Source organism: Microtus pennsylvanicus, chromosome X (assembly GCF_037038515.1).
Source record: "Microtus pennsylvanicus isolate mMicPen1 chromosome X, mMicPen1.hap1, whole genome shotgun sequence".
Taxonomy (NCBI): domain Eukaryota; kingdom Metazoa; phylum Chordata; class Mammalia; order Rodentia; family Cricetidae; genus Microtus; species Microtus pennsylvanicus.
The window spans coordinates 74,436,083-74,462,068 of record NC_134601.1 but is presented as its reverse complement, the minus strand read 5'-3'; the positions used below and the strand labels follow the sequence as shown (position 1 = coordinate 74,462,068).

At 35.7% G+C, this 25,986-nt stretch overlaps 1 protein-coding gene across 1 annotated transcript in view; it reads left to right on the top strand.

Annotated features, from left to right (window-relative positions):
* The first annotated feature begins 460 nt into the window (after positions 1–460).
* The window catches only part of Dach2 (dachshund family transcription factor 2), a 511,747-nt gene continuing 486,221 nt past the window's right edge, over positions 461–25,986 (top strand). Inside the window, exon 1 of the mRNA XM_075956831.1 lies at positions 461–1,155. Within this exon, the coding sequence (XP_075812946.1) occupies positions 647–1,155 (509 nt within the window). The 5' untranslated portion in view covers positions 461–646. The remainder of the gene's footprint in view (positions 1,156–25,986) is intronic.

Below are 25,986 nucleotides of genomic sequence, written 5' to 3'. Positions count from 1 at the left end.
CTGCGCCCCGCTGATTTCGGGAGAAATGTGCTCAAGGAATTAGAGCTAAGTCACTTTCCTCCACCAAACTCGGTGCGGGATGGCTGGAGGTGTGGGGTGAAGGAAACACATTCTAGTCCCGCTTGTGACCCCCCACTAATTCTCTACTTGGGAGAAGACAGCTTGGAAACCTAGTTTCCTCCGAGACCTGTGCATGACAATCGGACTCTGCTCAGAAGGCCAGGCGGTTGGCGAAGGTCCTACACCGCCCCCTTCTCGTGCTCCACTTCCATTTACTGAAAGCCCGCACGGCCTCAGGTAGGCAGGGGCTGGCTGGGGAGTCTCCACCCCTCGCTGGCGGCAGCCATTCGGCGCACGCGGGCGCTGAGGGGGTGGGGCCCATTGGCTGGGGGGCGCTGCCAGTCTCGGGAGGGGGTGTGGTGGGGGTGGGCTCTAGGGCCGCCGCGGGTCGAGGCAGCTCACTGTGTGTGTAGGGTGGTGGATGAGCTGGAGCCGCAGCCAGCCTGCTTCTGACTTACAAACTGTTCTGAGAGTGGGAACGTGCCTGGGAAAGATATAGAGAGTCAGTGAGTGAGTGCGAGGGGACCTAGAGGAGTCAGGGCGAGTAAGCGAGGGCCCAAAGAGCTAGGCTCCAGACAGAGTGACCATGGCTGTCTCTGCACCTCCGGTGATCTCTGCAACTTCCAGCAGCGCCGGCGTCCCGGGGGGTTTATTCCGCGCTGAACCTCTGTATTCGTCTCCAGGGGAGCCCCCGCGTCTAGCCCCTAATCTGATCAACAGTTTCATGGCCAATAATCACAGTGGCAGTGTCGGGGGTGGCGGGATCGGTGGTGGCAGCGGTGGCAGCAGCAACACCAACAGTAACGAGTGCCGGATGGTCGACATGCACGGAGTGAAGGTGGCTTCATTCCTGATGGACGGCCAGGAACTGATCTGCCTTCCGCAAGTCTTTGATCTTTTCCTCAAGCACCTGGTGGGAGGGTTGCACACGGTGTACACTAAACTGAAGAGACTGGACATATCCCCTGTGGTGTGTACCGTGGAGCAAGTTCGAATCCTTCGTGGGCTGGGGGCCATTCAGCCAGGGGTGAACCGCTGCAAACTCATCACCAGAAAAGACTTCGAAACTTTGTTCACCGATTGCACAAATGCCAGGTGAGACAATCATTTCTTGACTCTCTCGCTTCTTACCCTCTTCTGCATGTCTTATCACTCTCATCTAACTTTGTCTATAGAGTCTAAGTCCTGCTTCTTCGCACTGTTCTCGGCGGGGTAGAGAGGATTAGAAGGGCTCGTTAGTTGGCAGTCCTTTCTAGGCTGCGCTCAGTGGTAGGACTCCAGTCTGAAAGAGTCCCGCACAAACTTCAGCTGCAATCCTCCACTGAAACTTTACAGTCTTTCGCTTATGTCTTGCATGGCTTTTTTGGCTGCTTGTGGTAGTTATTTTCTTTATTTGATGTTCTTTCCTGCTCTTTTGTGGCCATACGGGTCGGACAGTTTTTCTGCTGAACACGGACACTAAGGGCTTTCTTGGGGTTGAGGTTGTGGTTGTGATTGGGGGCTAGCTGAGCTGTAACCTGGGCTCCTAAGCTGGCAACTGAGAAAACAGCGTTTAGGGGCTGCAGGGGAACGGAAGTCGAGAATCCATCCCAGAGGGTGATTTGATCCCCATCCTGTATGTTTGTTGTGAAAGTGTATGGGATGCGTGTGCTGTGATGGTGGAGGTGTGTGTGTGTGTGTGTGTGTGTGTGTGTGTGCCTGTGACACGCGCTGTCTTGTAGAGGTGCCTCTAGTAAGGACATATGCTCACGCCCGCTGTGCAAAGCTCCCTGGTGCACGGAAAAGTAGATGAGTCTTATTTTTTACAAAACGGCTAGAACAGATGCCATTTTCCTGGAATCCTCCCTTTTGGGCCACCTGCAGAGGTTAATGTGGGGCATGAAAAACTGGGGCTAAGACTAGGCAGAAGCTTGGTGCTGAAGTTAGTAGGCTTTTTTAAAAATTTTTTCTTTTTGAGAGAATCTACCAGCGCCTCCACCGCAGACAAACCAGTTGGAAGAATCCCATTTCTCCTAAGAGAGGATTGTTTAACCAGTAGTAGATAGCTTCTCAGGTCATAAGTATATCCCCTCCACATCACAGTTTAGAAGTATATTGGAGACTAAATGTTCATTTGCACTCCGAAGCCACTTAGGGGAATGAAAAGAAAAAGAAACTACTTTGAGAAATTTGACATTCAAAAATATAATTTAGGCTTCTCAATGTTTATTCCATTTCTTGTCTGGCAATATCTCAAGAAAGTAATCATTTGACATATGAGATTAATATACAAATGGAGAAATCGCAATTCATGGATGGAAAAGGGGGCAAAGAGCTTTGCTGTAAAGCAGTAACATAGTTTATCATTTTATAAAGAACTTCTGCTGAGGTCTATGACTTTAAATGATTACATTTCTGGGTCTGTGGACTGAAACTGCAACTACATTGTCATGTCAGTTGTAAAATCCAAATTGCTGTCTTTAGCGGAAATGTACTGGCAATGCATAGGCAAACTGTTGCTTACTAGTACAATAAATAACAGTGCTACAGAACTTATAAGAGAATCCTTTCTTGTTCTTTTGAGCAATGATCTTCTGTGTGCAAGCAACCGAACAGAAACCAGTTCATATGGAAGTTCCTACCTGATTCGCATGTGAGGCATACAAACCTGGCTTATAGATGAACTTTTCATAAGGTATAGGGTGAAGCACTCCAAAGATGAACATTTTCTTAATGGCTTTAAAACTCAAAGGGTGAAAACCTCCTTCATGGTTTTAAAATAGAAATATTTTATAAAAAATCGAAAACTTTTATTTTGACTGCAAAGAATATTACTAATAGACAAACTCAGTGAGCTACTAGAAGTTCTGATGGAAGCCATGTGATTCCTTTACGGATATTCAGACACACTCATGACAAATAACTGCAGACAGGAAAAGCCATTTTCATCTTTCTCCTTCACCATCTCTCTGCTTCCTCCTTTCCTTGTCTTAGACTCCCTTCCCCTCCCCCAAATGTTTATTCCTAAAGTGCAAAACTTTATACAGGTATTATTTTCCTTTGTGAATAATTGATTCTTTCATTCATTTTTGAAAAATATTTATGGGTTTCACTCTAAAAGTAAACAGGTTATCATTTTATTGTGATTTTGATTGTTTTCATGAATAAAAACTTTTCTTAAATTGAGAGATACCAAAGAGAAAAATGATAAATTACTTAGTATTCTGAGATAGGTAATTTTATACTGTTTTGGGACTCTGCTATAATATGTTTTAGGTTACTGTTTTCATCTGATTAAGCTTTATTCCTTATAATTTTCATATCCAACAGTTTTACTTGATTTCATATAAAACAATTATAGGAAAGTATTAAATATGAGGAAATAATTTGTGACAATGCTTTGTGCATTCTGTTACATTTTATAATATGTTTTGAATAATTGTCTTGCAAGCATTAGAATCTACAATTGTGAAAATTATGAAAAATATTTTATGTATACAATACACAAAGAAGGTGAGGAAAACAACCAGACAGAAATACATATAACAAATACATTATAATTTTTGATAGAGAAAAGTACAATTACTGTAATGAATCTAATTAATGATAAAATAACATGAGCAAATTTTACTGATGCAAATACCCTCATAAATGTGTTAATAAATTTGCAAAATTTGATGCTTATGAGAAAGGCTTCATGACTGTAGATGTCATTGTTTATATGATCTATTACTTTAAATACAATCTGAAGTTAGTGTTCAGGTCTAAAATATTTCTGTGACTTTAATTCAGTAAAAAGAAAACTAAGGGGTATAAATAGGCACTAGGTTCAGAATAATAGCATAAAGACCGTGAGACACAGGTCATTAAGAGAAAAGAAATGCAGTAAAAGAGCAGAATTCTGTCATAAGGAGGGGAGATCAAATAAACATACCCAGGAAGATGAGTGATGTTCCCAATGGAGACTTGCCTAAAGAGGATTCTTCCTCAGGATTCATGACTTACCTCTTCTAGCTAAAGGTGAAGGGGAGGAGAGTACAGGGGAAAAAGTATACATTCAGTTGAGTGTAAACACATTCTGATGGATATAATTTCGTAAGATTCTGTCGAAGGCCTATTATTGTAATGATACTTTTGGCATTTTTTTTCCCGAATAATAAGCATACTTCTTCTTCTTTGTCAAATACGTGGTGACGAGTATGTTTCCTGACTAGAATGTTTTAATTTGTACTCTTCTCTATGTTATCTCATATAAAATTGATCATTTCAAATTTCTAATTTTCAGAAACTCTAATGTATTGCGTTGAAGTTGCTTTTTGATATGGTTCAGTGCAATCCACACTGAAGAAATATGAGTGATCAATATCTATATGTATATATAACCATTTTTAATAGTACTCATGATAAGAACTCTATTAGTATCATTTATTTTAGTCAGTTGTTGAAACACTCAAAGTTGTCTTCTCAGAAAAGAAGTTGTGAAATTATGTGCACTTTAACTGCTAGAGAATAGTGCAACAAAACTCGTGATCATTTATTTTTCTATTAGGTAAGATGAGCTTTTTATCATTGCACTGATGCCTTTGAAAAGGGCTGTACAACATTTCTCTTTCTGTTCTTTTACTTGAAACTTAGTAATGAAGACATTATTCTGACAATTTTTAAGAAAATGATGATTCAGAGATCCCCAATTATGCAAAAATATCTTCTTTTAAGATTTTGAAGACATTTTTGTTTCATTGCTTTACAAGAAAACTTGGAATTTTTATGGCAGAGATGGCAAATTCAGATAGCCTATGTGTAAAATCTCTACTCTTTGTGTACTGGATCTTCCTTACTGCATTCTTCCTAGTATACGAGCAGTCATATACTGAATGACAAATTGCTCTTACTAAATATGCAAATAGACCAATATATTCTAGTGATATCTCCTTTTACCCTACTTGCCTACATAAAAGTAACATTGTCAGATTTCAGGATCAGCATTTTGTTTCATTTGGGGGAACAATTAATTAACTGTTATTCAGTCACAAGTATAGGTAAATAAATGATTGTAAAAAACAAGAGTGTATGATTAAGAAAACCTTACTATAATTATTTGGAGACATTATTTGACATTATTCAAACAAATTTGTCTTTACAATTGAAATTCCCAATGGTTCACTTAGATTTTACTTGACAGTATATACACAGAACACGTGGGGTTTTGATGTTGGAGTAACTTAGTGTGAATTTAATGACAATTATGATATTTAAACTGTTTTCAAATACTAGAAAGATGGTTATTGTAAGCACTCAACGAATTTGACTTTGCATTAAATCTCGATGCATCCGTTAGCGTTCACAATCCATACAGATTAACATAGTTGACTGTTGTTTTGCATTGACAATAAAATTCAGCTTCATCAAGTTTTTAAAGAGCTTGTGTAACTTTTCTGGGCTGGTACTTAGTATTACAGCTATTTTCATAGATAATGAAACTGTTATAGAAATGAATCTGGGTAATGAATGCATGTCTCTTATTTCATAGAGTGGAGATGAGGTAGTCATTGTCTCTTAAAATCAGCCACATAACAGCAATCTTTAGTCTTGTATTAAGAGAATGCTGTTAATATTATAATTATAGCATTGCAGTCATATGTCAATGTATAAAACTTTAATGTTTATCTTCATTTTAAATGTACATTTCTTCCTACTTTTTAAAAAAATAGCTAGGTACTCTAGTTACTGACTGACTGTTCATGTTTACCTCACATATGTACATCGTAGGTGAGGCACGTGATAGAGTAGTACATATTTGGAGCTTTATATGTCATATTATTCTCAATGCACACACAGTACATGAATGTCAATAGGTAATTAGAATGTGATTGTCTTTTATATCTTTTTATGTAAAAAATTCCTGCTATTTGAAGAAGTCATGAAGTTTGAATTATTTAATGCTATTTTAAGTAATCTTATTTTGTTTGGGTGCCTTAAAAATGCTTCTTGTAGATGAGTATAATTGTGATGATTCCTAATCACAATACTTTTCAGCTGGCAATATAGAGAGTGTTTCCAAAGATAAATGCTATTTGGAATTTTCCCTTTCATGTATTTCAAATGTGCTTAAACCAACCTAGTTGATCTAAAATTGACTATATTGTGTTTATGGCTAAAAGTCATCCTGAAAGCAAAACAATTAGGTATTAATGATATTCTTGTTGCATATTCAAAAGGTCTCTAGTAGCATTTTTTTCGTCCTCTTTTTTTCCGTTTCACCAGCTCAACCTGCAAAACTCTTCACTGTCACTTCAGATCACACAATTCTACAAAGATAAAACAACATTTAAACACATTTGCTTTGGAAGGGAAATTGAACATTTGCACCCAATAAGCCTGATTGTGGGACTGCATGCAAATTGTGTTTTGATTTATCTCTTTTACACTTTTTTCCATTTGAATTGATCTTGCATTAATTTCACCAAGCGGCTCTGTGAGGCTGCAGATGTTGCCCTGTGTTTAATAAATCAATGAGACAGATCTGAATGAATCACTTCAGATGGATTCTCTGCTCGGTTTGATGTCTAGATGTTATTCTTAGCTTGTTATCATGACAGATGCATTAATGTTCCCATACACTGCCAGCAATGTCAAAGAGATTGAAGCTTTTAAAGTGGCGGCATCCCTTTTTTTCATTTTCTGCTAGAACAACTACATTTATATTATTTTATTTAGAAATCAGAGTAAAATATCAAAGCAGTCATAAGATTTTTCTGAAAAGGATTTTTAATTTTCATACTATTTTTTAACCATTTTTAAAATGGCAAAACAATATATTAGAAACCTAAATAGAGAGTAGATGCTTCATAATGCTGGTCCATTAATATTTAATCATGAAACAAAAAACGAGAATTAGTAATATATTATTGGAACACATTGAAAATTTCATTGTAAGTAGAATAATACTCTATACAAATTGATTATAGAAGGGTGTTAGTTTTTAAAGCCTTACTAATAAGCTTTTTGTTGGCTTAATGCAGCTGCAATATAGTTTTACCAAGGGATTTGGAACCCCTTCAGTCTATTTATTGTGTATTAATCATTTCCTCACTTTGTGAGCCTGAAAAAAACCTTAGAAAATTTTATTACATCTTAGCATATATAATGTATTTATATTATGATTTTTGTGAACCATAAAACATTTTTAACCATAAGTGTGACCTCTGTAGTTTAATATCTTAGACTAGAGAAGAGCATATGCATACACCTAGAGGACATTCATATAATTATATTGAAGTTACTTCCCTTCACTAAACATCATAACTTCCTTCCTTTCACATTTAACCTCTTGTCTCATTATATTGATTTTCAGAGAAAAATAACAGTGTCAACTGACATGAAACATGGATGAGACAATATTGTAGGAGATCAACTTTTAAATTAGTATCAGATATTTGAAAATGAAAAAAATTTCAAAGGAAATTCCATCATTGATTTGTTTAATTTTGCAAAGAATATATATTTTAAGACAGCAACATTTAAGGCTGGGGGTGTGGCTTGATGGTCTGTCACCTGACTAGCATGTGCAACACCTGGAACTTCATCATCAGCATATATAATGAATAGGTTTTTAGAAGGAGATTCTCTTTATAGAAATTTATAACATTCTTTAAACACCAGTGTATTGTTAATTTGACTAGGACATCAAGAAACAATGTGAAATGATAAGGTTCAGATAACCAATCTTTCCAAAACTTTCTCTTCAGGTAGTGATTTCAGAGGTTCAAATGTGGCTTTTGTGCTATAGTCAAGTATGAAAAGAAAGTTATGAACTTAACCGAATAGTTATCTCGGTTCTTAAAACTTTGTTTAAAACCTGTGCATGTCTTTACTGTGATGTCTCATCTCTTTCTTTTTTAATGCTAAACTTATATATTATAATTGGTGAAATTATTATACCAAGACTGAGGATACAAGGTTCAACATAAATTATTTTATATAAAATTGAATATAGCATATTTAAAGAGTAACTGAATTCTTTACATACAATAAAGTCTAAGGAATCATGATTTCACTTCAGTAATATTAATCATAAAACATCACTAATCCTAATACTTTGTATATATTAGACATCACATCCACATTTGTGGAATAAATATAATCATATACGTATTTATTGTTTTTACAAAATTATTTAAATTCATTTCTGTTCTTAACATAACTGCTACTTATAGTTACACGAAGTGTGCAGTTGTAAGACATAACCCTGAAATTTTAAGTCCAGTGTAAAATCATTTGTAATCATGCCGTAAAACTCTCATAAATACACATACAAAGGTATCAGCTTAATACGCTGAATTAGATTCTTTGACATGAATTATGTTCTGATATAAATTATGACTTCTTAATGTTTTCTTTTACTGAAAGCCCAGGGGAAGTGTTCTAATGTTCTAAATAGGCAAGAATTAATAAATGGAAGAAGACTAATGCCATAAAATTATTTAGTTCTTTAGACTGGTACATTAGTGCAGCACATGTGGTATTGACTTGGGTCCCTCTTTTCAAACAGCAAATGCTTGTCTAAATGATTTGATAAGACAAGAGTCCATCTTTCCTTCTCTAATGGAAGCATAAGTATACTAAGAAATATGATTCATTTTCCCCAATTAATTTGAAGTCTCAGTAATATTCTAACTCAAATTTACATGAAGTATCTTCCCCATTACCTAATTAAAGGAATAATGTATTCTATCAATTAAAATTAGTTTTGAAAATTAAAAATTCTTTTTACATAGGAACCTTGAGGTTGAAATTATTTCTATCTATGTACTCTTTTGGCCATTGTGATTATTTAATATATTAGTGAAAACTCTGTTGAAAAGTTTTTAATTGCACTACTGGAAAATAAATAGCATTGGAAAGTTTCAAAAATAATGACACAGTGGTTTTATTTCTGTATGACCTTTTTCATTTCTATACCAATTTATTGCTTACTATATAGTGCAGTGTGTATGTTAAGGTATTGAACATTCAATTGCATCTGTGTCCTATGATCTTATCAGGTTTCTGGCAACTGGTAACAGCATTTAAGTTACATTTGGTCTATGTGCTATTTATGTGATGGGTTAAAAAGAAAAAAAAAGAAGTAATATTGATCTGTCTCTGGATTAAAGTTTGAAATGGGCAACAGCCTGAACACAAAAGGCTTTTTTTATATGATTTCTCAGCTTGCCATTGATCTTCTAGTTTTATTGCATTCATTATTTATTAAAAGAATTTGCAAGCTAAACATAACGTTAAGCTAGTTTGCACACAGGGACCGCACTTAGGAAATTGAATGGAAATTGCATTAGAGATGAACATCTGTGCTATTTTTCCACTCATGTGTTTATGGGTTTGTATAAAAGGTGTATTGGATTAACAGTTATAACCATTATAGCTTACAGCAATATGTTAGATTCAGAGCTTTCAGATATTTTGGTAGAATTCTGTTTCCCACATTTGTCTAAATAGCATAGTATTGTCATAACAAACAGTATTTGGAGAAATTTAAATTATTATACCACTAATGCATTATTTATATTCTCTATCAGTTGTGTGATACTCTGTTGCACTAAAATAAAGTCATTAAAACAACTCCACAGTCATTGGGTAAAACTGTATCATCATCTCTTTTTGGCCTTCAGTAGTGCGGTATATAAATGAAGCCAACACAATCCCTATTCTAAGAATTATAAGTCAGTTTTTTTCCCCAGTGTTACTGGAGAGTGACCCTAGAGCCTTATACTTGCTAGGCAAGTACTCTACCCTGAGCTATACTGTGGGCCAAAGATAGTGGAGTTTAATGCCCTATTAGATTATTCATAAGAAAGCTTAACATAGCTACCCATAAGTTGTTATTTTGTATGTATGTTAGATGACTATCCTTATGAAAGTATATACATACAAACACTGAAACTTTCTTCTATATAACAGTATCAATATTAGGGAAACTTGACTTTGATACAATTTCCATTAAGTTCAGTATTAAGAAATTTAGTTCTACCCAGTTGTTGTCCCCTAAAAATTCATTTGAAGACATATGTCAGACTTCAAGGAAGGACTATCTTTTTTGACTTATTGAAGGCATTTGTAAAATTAGTTATTTAAGTTTTGTGTTTTAAATAAATGAGACAGAAATGCTTTATCATTCATTTTGATCCTGAATTATTGATCAGATTTACTATGCTGTGTGTTTAGTAATTATGAATTATATACCATATGATATCAAGGCATATAAGAGCTACTATTTTTGTGGATGTATTATGTACTCATTTTTATATTTATCACATGTATATAATCACATTATCTCTCATCATAGTTACTAACTTAAACAATATTTGAGATTATAAATGTTTTGTACTAACACTTGTCAAGTAATCCCAAATTTTCATAGCCATATCTGAGTCATGTATTATTAGTAAACACTAGGATGTTTTGCACTCTTTAGAATAATACTAGGAGATCAAGCTAAAATAGTGGGAGATATTAAATATGTAATTATAGATGAACGTTTTGCTTCCATGTGAAGAAGCTTCATTTTATTTCTGTTATGAGTTTTAAATTAGTCGAATATTCTAGCTCAGAGTTTTATTTTTTGGCGTGTTGTCCTGTGCAAGAATTTATTTCAAAAATTAATCTGAAATGATAAAAGGTTTTTGTGTTTATTAAGAAGACATTCACCCTTAAACATAAGTAACTTTGGATAACACATTTATTCCCAGTATACACACACACACACACACACACACACACACACACACACACACTACACACATTGATGTTAATGGGAAGCTTGCCATGTTGAAAATAGCCTGTAATCTACTAAACTTCTAAATTTATTTTGAGGAAAAATTTATGAGTACTTGCTAGGTTTTAATTTGAGGAAGACATAAAGGAAGTTCATTCATAGAAAAAGTTTACTGCATAGTACAGTTTATGCATAGTACACTAGTTTTTGGTTTCAGTTTATAAGCCAATTAGAGCACAAAGTTTGAACACATAACATCTATAGCACATGATGTTTTCTTATTAAGTTAATTTGGTTATTCATTTCAGCATATATTTAGTAAGTACCTATTATGTGCAAGGCTGTTTATTTATTTTTTATTTTTCCATTCAATTATTTACACTTCCTTTCCTCCTCCCAATCCCCTCCCGTTCCCCCACATCCCCTCCTCCCTCTCCCACCCTGCTTGAGAGAGGGCAGGGTACCTTGCCCTGTGGGAAGTCCAAGCCCCCCCCCCCCCCCCCCGTACATCCAGGCCTAGGGAGCTGGGCATTCATATAGACTAGAGTCCCAAAAGCCAGAACATGCCGTAAAAACAAGTCCCAGTGCCTTTATCAATGGCTTCTCAGTCAGGTACAAGGCTATTTATGAAATGGATAGTCTTGTTTTTTTGTTTACAGATAAACTGAGTTGAATTTTCTTATTACATAATTAACTTTCAGCTATATTCATAGCATGTAGAGGGAAACCTCATATCACCTTTCCTTTTCTTTTCTTTTTTTTATTTTACAGTTTATTTATTTATTTATTAAAGATTCTGTCTCTTCCCCGCCACCGCCTCCCATATTCCTCCCCCTCCCCCAATCAACTCCCCCTCTCTCATCAGCCTGAAGAGCAGACCTGGTTCCCTGCCCTGTGGGAAGTCCAAGGACCACCCACCTCCTTCCAGGACTAGTAAGGTGAACATCCAAACAGCCTAGGCTCCCACAAAGCCAGTTCATGCAGTAGGATCAAAACCCAGTGCCATTGTTCTTGAGTTCTCAGCAGTCCTCATTATTCACTATGTTCAGCGAGTTTGGTTTTATCCCATGCTTTTTCAGACCCAGTCCAGCTGGCCTTGGTGAGTTCCTTTTTTGTCTAAATAAAAAGAAAGACTTTAAATTTAACATAGTAAAATTAAATATACAAAACAGTTATCAAGCAAGAATTATACTTACAATATTTATATCTACTTTATCTTTTATCACAACTAAGAAAAACTATAACTATCTATTCTTCAACTCCATTAAAGACTCCCGAAGGATATAATATTACCTAAGTTAACAGGAAGTACATTATGAGCAACTTCCAAAACTCGAGAATTGACAGAGACGTCTTGCTGCCTGGACAGTTACCTGAAGTTCTTCTGTAACATTGTAGGCTCCCATCTTCAGCCTACTGGCCCATAGTATCTGTCAGATATTTCCATGAAGCAGGAAATTTAAAGATCTCTTATGCCTTGTACTGGCAAGGTCATCAGTTGCTTTCTTCTGTGTCCTGCAAAATGTGTGACAGTTCTTTCATGAAGCAGGAACCCTGACGGACTGTCTCACCTGTAGGCAAGTTCAGCAGTCATTTTTCTGTGGTGTAGTAATAAGAGCGGCGGGGCTGCATCCCCAGCACCCCAGCTGCCTGCTTGGCTAGCTTATGCCAGAAATAACAACACACAAACTGTATTCATTTAAACACTGCTTGGCCCATTTCTATCTAGCCTCTTCTAGGCTAACTCTCGCACCTGGACTAGCCCATTTTCTTATCATCTGTGTAGCACCGGTCTTACCGGGAAGATTCTAGTCTATGTCCATCCTGGGTTGGAGCTTCATTGTGTGCATCTTCCCGGGAGCGGGGAGCATGGCGTCTCTCTGAGGCGTCTGCTCCCGAGAGGAGAGCTGTGGAGTCTGAGCTCACTTCCTCTTCCTCCCAGCATTATGTTCTGTTTACTCCACCTACCTATGTTCTAACCAATAAAATGGGCCAAGGCAGTTCCTTTATTAGCCAATGACCTTCCTCCATCACTGCGGGTCCTGCATGTCCCGTTCATACAGCATAACATCAAGCAGTCCAGGCAAGAGCAGTTTTGTGTCCAAATGGATTGTTTAACAAACTCCATAAGCAGCCTCTTCGATGCCCATTTTCCTTTTGAAGTAATTGGTGCTGCCAGGAGCAGATGAGTCTCATTGTTATGAAAAGTCCCAAGTTCTTTAACATTTTAAATGCCATATTCTGTTAGTCTTAATAACTATCCATCTGAAATATATCTCTGTACATCTAGAAAACCAAAGTAACATGACTGCAAGCTTGACCATTATAGATGACTACTTGTTAACTATCTGTAGTTTTAAATTATACATTACATTTTTTAAATGAGCTGCACAAACACAATGCCTTAATCAAGAGCAGAAATATACACATAACAAAATTGATCTTAAATTTGTATCAATAAACCAAGACCCATACCAATGCAAAGTATTAATCTCTATAGCTATATATATATACACACATACAGAATATGTATCACAGCTAAAATAACAAAACACTACAAGTCCTGTAGTGTAACAATGGTTGATCAGAAACAATTACTTAAACAACTACAGCATATGTATTGCAGCTAACAAATATGGATTGGGTCACTAACTTAGTATATTTTTGCTGAAATTACTCTTATTTTGGCTGTGGAAAGAGCTATGTTAGTACTCATAATATGCTAGTAGCATGTCATAAATTTGGCAAATTTCATGGAGCCAGTTGTTAATTTAACATGATGCCCTGAGCTTACAGACCCTAAATGACAATCTTCTATTTATAAAACAAACACTTGAAGCCACCAGAGGAATTATGACTTACAGATTAAAGGACAATTCATGCTTATAGTTCCAAATTAGAGTATTAGGAAGTATTCCTGCTTTATGGACGGAATAATTCATTCTCAAATTGTAGTTCAGGAAAGAAACAAAACGATCATGATGTTGATCACGTCTCAGCAAGAGCAATTATTTTGACATTGTGACCTCTGAAGAGAATAATAACTCTTTCAGAGTTTAATTACTGTATGTTCATTTGATATAGCTACACTCTCACATTTGTAGTTGTTTTAGATTTGCTCTTGCAACACTAAGGACTTACTTTTTTATTATTATTTTAGGAGCATTCTTCTTTTTGTGAGTTTGTTTGTTTCTGTAATACCACTCTGTCACGGTCTGCAGTTCTATTTTTTTTTGCAGTTCTTTTGAACAAATGACTGCTCTGCTGTGCATTCAGTTTGGTGATTTCGTTTTGTTTCATTCTTTGGATTTTTTTTTAAATTTCTAAGAATACTGTTGGTTTCAAAATGTAAATATAATAATGAAACTCCTCTGTTTAGGTCTTTTTTATATTAGTGAGAAAAATATATAAGTATTTGATATAAACATATTAAAAAGAAGCAGTAGAGTGCAACATTCTTATTCCAATTGGTTTCGTGATCTTAAAGAGAGGCATACTGTATTTGTTTTGTTTCATGCTATTACTGTCATAGCTTTATTTGGGCATGGGGAAGGAATGAAGCTATTAAAACATAAGTGCATAGAAAACTTTATTCAATATCTCTCATGCAAAACTAGGATAAACTAGGATGTAGGCAGTGTAGAATGTATTGGTGGAGACTTTTTCACAGAATTTTTGAATGAATCTCTCATGCTAGGGATCAATCCCAGGGTCTTACACATACTGAACAAGTGCTTTAATACCTAACTATATACTGCCTCTGGATATCTTTTTAAGTGGTAATTTTATTCTAGTGGTGAGCTGAAGCAAGTTAATGTACTAGAAGTGTAGGCATAAAAATAGCAACTGTGAATGAATCTAAAAATGCTAGTGGCAAATTATTCAAATATTATTATCAAACCTGAAGCCAAATGGTGGCAAAGAACTGAATAGAACATTGATATGAACGCTGTTACTAAAGCCTCCTATACTTGTGCCATGTGTGGTGACTGTCTCACACCTTTCATCCTGAGTTAGGGAGGCAGAGGCAAGCAGATCTCTGTGAGTTCAAAACCAACTTGGGCTACAAAAGAGAATTCCTGGCCAGCCAGGTCTACATAATGAGATCTTGTCATAAAGAAACAAACACCATAAACAAACAAACAAAAAAAGACAAAACAAGACAACTTAACATTGTCGAAAATGTTACTTTAAAGAAATTATATAGTATTGATGAATGCATCTTTGAGAAGTTATCTTGCTACTATTAGCTTGAGTATAGCTTGCAATAGTACATTTTTAAAAACAATCTTATTTTGCATACCAGTCCCAGTTCCCTTTCCCTCCTGTCCTCTGGCTTGTCCACCTTTTCCTTACCACACACCCCATCCACTCCATAGAGATAGTGAAGCCTCCCATGGGGAGTCAACAATGTCTGTCACATCTCTTGAGAAAGGACCAAGGCCCTCCCCCTGTATCAAGGCTGAGCAAGGTATCCCTCCATAGTGAATGGGCTCCAAAGAACCAGTTCATGCACTAGGGATAAATACTAGTTGCACTGGTAGTGGCCCAACAAACTTCCCAATCCACACAACTGACACCCACATTTAGACGCTTCAGTCTTATGCTGGTTTCCCAGCTGTCAGTTCGAGGTCAGTGAACTCCCACTTGCTCGGGTCAGCTGTTTCTGTGGGTTTCCCCATCATGGTCTTGGCCCCTTTGCTCATAATATTGCTCCTTCTTCTCTATGACTGATAGGGGTTAGTAAGAAACCAGGCAATAGAGAAATTCCCAGGAAGCCCACAAGGATGACTCTAACTAAGAATCTAAGCAATAATGGAGAGGGTACCTTAACTGCCCTTCCCCCAGAAATAAGATTGATGACTACCTTAATTGTTATCACAGAACCTTCATTCAGCAACTGATGAAAGTAGATACAAAGTTCCACAGGTAAGCCCTGGGTCGAACTCCTGGAGTCTGGCAATAGTACATTTTTGAAACACATGTTTAGTATGAAGTTTCTACAAAGGGTTAAAATTTGGTTTTGGGTATATGTGTGAAATTTATATTGAATCTGATGGTGAATAGGTTTGTATTTTAGGAAGTAATTTTAATTACTGCATTCAAGATTATATAGCATTAAAACTTGAAGTAAAAATGTCAAGGTTGCTTTTTTAAATCATTTCTTTCCTTAATAGTAAAGTTTTAATATGAAAACACACTTTTAGTCTGGAAATATATCTGACAGTTTAAAATTACTAGAGAGGTATTACTAGCAAAATTTAGCTAACAAGATGTGTTTGGTTAACATTTTGAGTCATTTAGACTTCTCCCACTCAATGCTAATCAGCATTATCCATGACAGTAATAAATCTTTCAATGCTACTATGGAATAATAATATATCCATGCAGAAGTTCATAGGCTGCAAAACTGATCCATATTTGCACTTAATCATTACTATAATTCTATGAAATAGATAATTTGATCTCAAATTTAGGTTAGAAAATGGAAATGTAAGTAAGTAAAATGAATTGCTTAAGGGCACACCGTCTAGTAAAGAGAGGTAATTTGAGAACCCAAACCTTCTTTTGTGCCTGCTATGGTACAGTGTACTCTCTATGCTGCCTGCAATGATGGACTTGAGCAAATAAGATTAGGTAGTTGTGAATTATTCTAGGTAGTTAGGCATTTATGAAATCTCTAGTGCTGACAAGTGGAGATAAACTAGGAGAAATACTACTCAAAAACTTCAATAGAATATCTTTAAGGTGCTTGCCCTTATAGAAACAACACCATTTAATTATTTTTATAAATAGAGTAACAAAACTCATTTGGATAGAGAGTCTTCCTTCCTTCCTTCCTTCCTTCCTTCCTTCCTTCCTTCCTTCCTTCCTTCCTTCCTTCCTTTTCCTTCCTTCCTTCCTTTTCCTTCCTTCCTTTTCCTTCCTTCCTTTTCCTTCCTTCTTTCCTTCCTTCCTTTTCCTTCCTTCCTTCCTTCCTTCCTTCCTTCCTTCCTTCCTTCCTTCCTTCCTTCCTTCCTTCCTTTTCCTTCCTTCCTTCCTTCCTTTTCCTTCCTTCCTTCCTTTTCCTTCCTTCCTTCCTTCCTTCCTTCCTTCCTTCCTTCCTTCCTTCCTTCCTTCCTTCCCTTCTCCTCTTCCTCCCTCTTCTGTCCTTTTTTCTCCCTCTCTTTCTTGAGACAGAATCTCATTATGTAGCCTGGGTCGACCTGGGATTTTCCATATAAATTGTGGTGGTCTCGAATACATAGAGATCACCCTGTCTCTGTCTCCTAAGTATTGGAATTAAAACCATGCATCACCATGTCTGGCAAGACTTATTTACTTATGCATGCATAGAAAGTTTGGAGAATCAACAAAAAGTATTCTAAATTTAAAATAGGAAGGAACAATAGCCAAGAAAGTGTGCAGAACTTGCAATAATTAATCAAAACCTAATATTGAAAGGATTTATGAATCACAACAATTATCTCTTCTGTTTAAATGTCATTCTGTGATGTGTAAGTGCCTTCAGAGAGGTTTCAATCCTACTGTAAATACAATACATGCAAATATACAGAGATTATTCTCTGTCCTAGTTACCTCTATCTTTCAATTTGACATGGTATAGAGTCATATTAGATGGAGCTTAGATTGAGGTATTGCCTAGATAAGTCCCTGTCTTGGGGAGCTGTCTTGACTGAAGACTGATGTAGGAGGGCCCATTCTGCTGCAGGTGGTACTATTCCTAGGCGGGTAGACCTGGGCTGTATAAGAAAGGTATTAGCTAGATAGTAAGCAAGTCGTCAGAACACTTCCATTGTTTCGAATTCAATTTCCTGCTTCAGTTCTTGCTCTGAATTTCATCAATGATAGGCTGTAACCTGGATATATAAGCCTAAGTTGCTTTTGGTTAGTGTTTTGCATAGAAAAAGAGATGAAAGCAGAACCCCCTTCCTCTTTCTCCCCTCCTTCACTCCCTTCCTCTTTTCTTCCCATCCTTCTTTACCAAATAGGTATGAGGTCTCCCTTCTGTTAGGCATTCTTCCTTTTGTACATGTTTTAAAAATAAACAAATGGAGTGCACCACATGAAAGCAGATTACATTGCATGTTAGAAGGTAGTAAGTACTATGGATAAAATCAGAGCCAGAAAAGGGGGTTGGGGTCATTTGAAATTTTAAGTAACATGGATTTGTAGCTCGTGTTGAGAATGTGAGACTTGTTTACAGGCTTGAAGGGGAAGGGTGTTAGCATGAAAGAATTTCAGGGAATGAATGCCAAAGGTTGAGGAAACATTTTGACCCAAAGACCTAAAACAGCAGCATTTCCAGTGTATTTGAAGAACATGAGGATGCTAGTATGGTTATAGGTGGAGTGAGGGAATAGAACTGGGAAACAGAACATGATGATAATGATGGAGTTTGCTTACACGTGTCCCTTTGAGGCATTTGGAGGTCTTTAACGTTCACCAGGAATTTACATAATGGGGGAAAGATTACATTGCCAGGTTTTAAGAAAGAATATAAGACTTAAGTTTTTATTTATTTATTTATTTATTTATTTATTTATTTATTTATTTATAGTTTTTAAATTGTCACTCTGGTGGCTAGGTTGAGAATAGAGTTCAAGTGGGATGTGGTTTTGTGTGTGTGTGTGTGTGTGTGTGTGTGTGTGTGTGTGAGAGAGAGAGAGAGAGAGAGAGAGAGAGAGAGAGAGAGAGATCTCAGCAAGTGGCAATACATTTAAGGCAGGAGTGAAGGAGTGATTTTAAAAAATCAGATTGAAAGAGCATGATGATAAGTATAGAAGCGAATGGGTCAAGAACTTTTTAAGATTTTTTTATTCCGTTGGAAGACATAACTGCATTTGCTGTTATGAATAATAATAACCCAGTAGAAATAAACCAACGCAAAATGATATGGTAGGCAAGGGGGGAGTATTGCTAGTGACATTCTATAGTCAGAGATTAGGTAGGAAGTGGGAACAAATAGAGACTTTATCACTAGGTGGAAACCAGATCAGTAAGTCTATGTTCATACGTGGGGAAGCTAGAAATGTGGATAGAGATTTAAGTTAGTAAGTTATTGTGGCTTCAAGGAAATTATTTTGTTTGTTTTAGTGAAGTGGAAATAGTTCATTATTTGAAAATAAGGATTGAAAAAGAGGTGTGGAAAGAAGGTAATGGAAAGAAGGATTTACAGGGAAAATTTGAAATAGCCTTCGGGGTAAATACAGTACTGAAAAAAGGCAGGCATCATTACATGTCCATTGATCTTTGTGGTCATAAATTTAAAAGATCAATGAGGTTTTGTGTTTTTATTTCACCACGTAGAACTGCCTGAATACTGATGCAGTCATTAGCTAATCAGATTTTATAAGAACTGTCATTTTGTCATCAAGGCAGTTTCATAACAAAGTAAAAGAGGCAAGAGAATTGAGTATTTTTGTAATAGATAATTACAACAAATGAAAATGTATTGTAAGTTGTTGGATAGCAAGATGAGAGACAGTGAAAGAATGGGAGTGCAAATGGAAAAGTTCAAAGTGTTTTCAGCCTTGGAATACGGAAAGGAGTGAAATACAGACAGCAATGACCACAGAGCTAGAGACACCAGGTGCAGTCATGATAGTTCCAGTGTGGAGGGTATGGCCATGGCTTGAGTGCCTGAAGTAAGATGGCAGGATTCCTGGTGGAGAGGATGCCAAGAAGTGCAAATACAGGTGTGATGCTCAGTAGTGTCTACATTTACATTTTTCTAGAATAGCTAAGGATTAAAAAAGAAGTCAATATCTATTGTTATAGATTTCTACTATGTATAGTTGTGCTATCAGGGATTGTTTTGTTAACATTACTCCTATTTGCTAAGTTCTTCAAGTTCTTGGAATCCAAAAGTCTTGTAATTCACATTTATTGAAAAGTTTTAAAAGCAAGCCATATTCACTACATCATAAAGGTTTGGATATTGAAACAAATAATCTACAATTTGCCACAAATGTGCCATGCTTTAGATAAGCTGTATTTGTAGAATATTCTGAAATGTAACATTTTCTAAGTCACTGATATAGTGTTTGGCTTCCATTATGTAATGTTAATATTATCTGACAATGGAAGCTACAACAAGTTTTATTATAAATTGTTTCTATATCAAGAATATTATTGGTTCCATGGTGTGTATTTATTGAAGCTATTAGTGTGCCATCTCTTCATGAAGAGTAAATTAATACTTTCATTTATTATATCATTATTTTTTAAGCAAAATACTATACAAATCTAGCACAGTGTATACCTATGAAGTAGTCACCATTCCTTACCTATGGATAGTTCATAATGCATTCAAAGTGGCAGAAGCCAAATCAATATATATTTAACACCTGCTGTTTTCTGACTCATGCATTATTAACCTCTCATGGAAGTTACTTAAGAAGCCCTTGCTCTAGTTATTACTTCTCAAAAGGACTCCTAGTGTACTTCCAGGGGCTCAGCGACCTTGGAGGTTTGATGATGAGGAAACAGTTAAGCTTTCAGTCAGGTTCTCATGTGAAATCATTGCTGAGAAAAGCTAAGAAGTTTGTGACCTCAATCTTAATTCCTTGCTAATTACCTAGGAAACAAATTTGCTCTGGTGTGGCTTACCCAGTCATCACCTGATATCCTAATAGAGTAGTTGGGAAGAAGGGTTTGGTCAGCATTTGCAAACTCCCATTAGATTCTGTAACGGATTCTGAGTGAGTTTTAATTTCTGCAGCTGGAGAATAACAAGGGAAGCCAGATGTAGTAACATCTGCTATTAAGACTCCTGTTTAAAGGCAAAAATGCAATTCCATTGTTATTATTTTATTTTAGCTCTGTTGGATTGATTAAAAAAATCGTTTCCCCTCTTTATTTAGCACTGAAAAGGGGCATATGTACACACTAAAAACTGGGCTATCTCAGTCAGGAAGAGCAGTTCAAAACATCATAGACTATTTTAGATACTTGAACCCTAATATCTGTTGCACAAAAGTAAAGTAGAGAAACACGTCCTTATACATCTCTAATATTTCAAATCTGATGGGAAGATTTTCTTCAACATGAATCATTGGTAGGGTGGCACCAATAGACATGCCAAAGTGGATACAGAAAACCCTAGGAGGCTTGATTCTACATAAAGAACTACAGGTAACGAAGGGATGCTGAGAATGTGAGGGAGGGACAGTCTTAGAACACACAAATTGGTTGTCCAGTACGAAAGGTCATCCCTTAAAACATACAGATGAGTACAATTACACAGACTGAGCAGGATGTATTTAGGGACATGTGTGTTTGTGTTTTGTATGTGTGTATGCATGTAATAGCTATTAATAAAAAAAGAAGCCATGAATTTGACAAAGTGCAAGGGGCATATGAAAAGGTTTGAAAAGAGGAAAGGGAAGGAGGAAATGATGTGATTATATTATAATCTCAAAAATAAAATTAAAGAAACTGAATGGAAGTGCAATGATATAATATAAACTTTTCAAGGAAATTGATATCAGAAAACAATGAGGTTGAGATTCCTTCCCAAGAATAATTACCCCATTCAAGGTCTTGTTGAAAGAGCAATGTTTAAATAGCTATCTAAAGAATTACCTCCGCTGGAGTAATTCTCTCGTATTCAGTGATCTTTCTAAACTCTGATTTGCAGGATGTTTGTCATATACTTGTATGTGTGCGCACACACAAATGTTTAAGTTTTAAGGTAGGTGTTTCTGTTTCTTGCTCCCCAAAGTAGCAGTATTTTGTAAATTCCTCCACTTGAAAACATTCTGATGTGGTGTTTTTTATCGCTCACAGTGCCAAACATAGTATGTGATTGTAAGTAATAGAAATGTTTTCTGTTTCTTGTTTTCTCAGTGTAACTGTGAGTTCTTATAATTGCATATATTTACTTTGGGAAATGTTCTATTTTAGAAAGATTTATTGCTTTACTTTAAGAGTATGTTATTCTGATTCTGACTGACAGTTCCTCTTGAATAATGGAAGTCCAGGTAATTATTATACAGGTCATGTGGACACTCTCATCTTCTTTTAGTTTTCATTGAAGAATATGGAAAATGTTATTCACAGAACTCCCAGGATTTCTAACATTAATTGAGATAGTGTATATCAAGTTCTTAGCACATAAAAAAGCTTTGCAAATGTGAGTCCTTGCCATTACTGAAGTGGTGTTCATATTAATAAACGTGTACACACACTTTCTGAGCACAAATGAGAGAAAATTTCAGGATAAGATGAAGCAGTTTCTAGCAACTTTTGTAATGAGGTCTCAATTAACTGGGTTACTGTGACTGACATTGTACACACTTCAGTTTCTAAGAAATTCCTCTGTGCTGACTTCTTAGGCTGATATGGCAGTTGGTAAGCCATTTATTACTAGTTCTATTTTGGTGGAAAATTCAGCCTTGTGTGTCATTTAGAGTTTGTGACACATGTACCCTCCCAAGGCTTAATGAGTTGTCTGCAGATGGGCTGTTATTTATTACAGTCATGTAGAATAAAATTGATTGTCTTCTAAAATTAATTTTTCATTTGCCTCCAGCCTTGCTTTAATAGAGGACACACAGTTGCCTGTTTGCAGAAATACTGTTTAATCACATTAATATCTCAGCCCCCCAGGCTGAAGAAGATAATTGTACAAACGAACAGCAAAATCTGTATCTTTAACTTCTTTTTATGATTAAATTATGCAAATGACTTATCTCCTGCCCTTCCAAGCACTAATCATCTAATTAGGAATGATGTGTTAAAGGGATGGTTTTGAATCAAGAGAGGGACAAATGCAGGAAACAGGGAATGGGAACTGACAGTGCAACCACTGAATGTAGAGTAATAAGCAGTGGAGGAACCTGTGTATTTCCTGTAAAAGAAAAGGGAAAACAATACATACATTCTGTGTACCTGACATGTTGTTGGCTCTGTCAGCAGTAAAGAAAATAATTCTCAATTTTTGATGACATCTTTTTTGAGATTAACTTTAAATCATCAGTAAGGATTTTTAACAACATATCTAGTAAGATGCTGTCTTGTGATTTCCATCCATGTAGGATAATCTACAAACATTGAAGAATTGAAAAGCACCATTATAATGTAAACTAAGGTTTTCAGATCCTTCTTTATATGAAAGCAACAATTTTTTACCCCAGAAATCTTGACAAAAGTCTGGATACAAGTCTACAATGAGCATAATTCTCCTTTGAAAACTAAATATTTATTTATAAACCTCAGTTTAGAAACATCTAACTATGATTCTGTATGTTTGCCTCTGGAAATAATTGTAAAGCCTTTCTAGCATTAGTTATGATGAAGTATGCTTGCAATCTCAGCATTGGAAAGCCTGAGACAGAAGGATTGCCATGAATTTGGTGCTTATTTGGGCAATATAATGAGTTCTAGGCCAGCCTGGATAACATAGCAAGACACTGTTGCAAACAAACAAAATGAAACCTAAGAACTTTCTGCATGATAGTCATATGTATTTGTTAACACATCAGTCCATGTAATATAGACATTATTTATTTTAAATAGTAATGATAAGTGGATATAACTATAAGCAATAATATTTCTTATAACCTATGCCAAAATTTGTGATTGGATATGATTATTATAACAATATAAAAATAATGGCTATATAATTACATTTTTCATAGGTAATATAGAATATCCTTAAAAACCCTTCTTATATTTAGATTTATAAGACAGAGACCATAATGTTTGTCTTTTATTAATTGCAATGCTGAGCTTTAAATGTTTTTCAGTCATCTTCAGAGTATTTGCTCTATATAATGCAGAGAATTTTCTCAACCATTTGAAGACAAATGCTCAAGTAATCTATCCCAAATATAATACCACCCCCCGACTCAAACCCAGACTTCTGGTGCTACTTAATGTTTAGGTTATTTCCCTGCATTCATTGTCCTTGTCACTGATCACTCCTAGCCCCTGCTTTCTATTGTAGTGTACCAGGTCTTACTGGATTTCCACATGCATTAACCATCTTTGCTTGTTAAGAGAAGGCATAAAACTGCAGTTTAGCTGCTTTTGATGGAAGAAAAATGAACAAGTTGTTTGTTTGGACAATTGAAGCCAGTGATTTTAATTTATTGAAATTTTAAGTTGGACTGCTTTTAAATGTTTTCCTGATGATTTGGCATTCCTGCATATTTATTTATTTTTAAATTGGTAGAACATAGCCTTAATATTGTACATCATTCAGTAGGTCTAAGTTAATTTGTGAATGTAAATTTTGGGTTCTGATATTTTACTGTACTGCTCTCTCCTTTTCTTTTGGAAACTGTTAAATTTTTCCCAACAAAAACATAACATTACTGTATTATATGATCAAAAACATACTGAAAATGACTAAACCCCTGTTAATACATTCAATTTTGGGGAACTGAGTTTATGCTCAGGGAAATTGCTGTATTTTTTTTAGTCTAAGTTAAACATACATTCCTTTGTTATTGAAGGAGTCAACAAAGAATAATTTCAGTATTTGCAAATAGGAGTATTTGATTTTATAATCCCTGGCTTTTAATGAGTTTTTCACATGACATTTGTACATGGAATGGAACAAATTTCTGTTTATCTTATTATAGTAAAATTAATGCTTTTTACTAGTTATATAAATAATTTAAGAATATTTGTTTTACTTGGCTGTGGGAGTTCCCAGATCTCCTGTGTTGGAGTCACACTCTCAAGTGCTTTCCACATCTCTCCTGTTCTTAGAGAATTTTTATAGAATGCTATAATTATGAGAACAGATTTTAAACCACCGTATGGAACAAGTAAGTACTTTATGCCTGTCATCAGAAACATTGAGGAAAAACTTGAACCTAAAGTACCAGTATTTTTCTTCATTCAAAGGATAGAATGAGAGTTGTAGAAACTAAGCTGTTCACCTATCAAATGGGCTTGAGGCATCCTCTACGCAGCAAGCATATATTCTCTGAGAATTGAAGACAACCCAGAAATGTTTAGTATTTGTTGTCTCATCATAGCCAGAATTATGATCTTACTTTCTTACAATTCTAAGCTACAATGCTGGGGTTTTTATGACTCAGAAGAAAATGAAATATACAAGATCAAGGTTTTAATGTCTTATTTTTTCTTCATATCTACCGATTGGGAATAGTGTGTGATCTTCTGAAAAACTTCAAATTGCTGTACATATATTGAAACTTGATATATGTTCAACCGGGATAAATGACTTATGGCTAAAAGGGCTATATGCCTCTATCAAACCCTACCTGTGTTGGCAACTCCAGTTTCTTCAGACTGTATGGAAGCAAAATCAATAGCTTTCTTTAGTGCTTCTATCAGCTCTGTGATTTTTCTTTCCTATTCTCCATTTATTTATTCAGTGTAATGGTAGAAAATCCTAACGAGAGAGGACAGTGTCTAACCTAGGGCTGTAATTTCTAGGTAATTAGTCAAGAGGCAGAAGCATAAGAAGAACATGGTTTTTAGTTTGCTAAAGGGTTTGATTATTCTCCCAATACATGCTTTGCCTTTGGACATGCTACGTTCTCTAGAATCGTTCCCTTAGTTGATACCAGTTCACTGAGCAATTAATTTCTGTCTTCTCTACAAGGACCTTAGAAGCTTATTCATTTATCCAACTCCATTAAAGTATCTAGAGTGACATTTATTAACTCTAGAGCATTATCTAGGCTTCTTTTATAGATGTTCTATGTATAGTCACTAAATAAATGTTCAATAACCTTCTAATCATACAAGCAGTTATTGTCAAAACATAATGTATTAAATGCATCCATATGGTGTAACTGTATGCATTCAAGTTATTACTATAATGAAATTAAAATCTTTAAAGTGTATTTTGTTCAGCATATGTGATCCAGATAGTATGATTGCAATTTACTTTATTTATTTTGATCCCTATAGCTACATTAAAAGTTAAGCATTGCCAGACAATAGTGGTGCATGCTTTTAATTCCAGCACTCAGGCAAGCAAATATCTGTGAGTTCGAGGCCAGCATGGTCTACAGAATGAGTTCCAGGACAGCCAGAGATACACAGAGAAACCCTGTCTTAATCGCCACCCCTGGCCAAAATAAGTATTGCCAGTCCCTTATTATAGTGGATAGACTCAAAGCTCATAGAAATTAATTTAATTATCCATAATAATAGCTTGTCAGTGAAAACAGGAATTGTTATTCTTT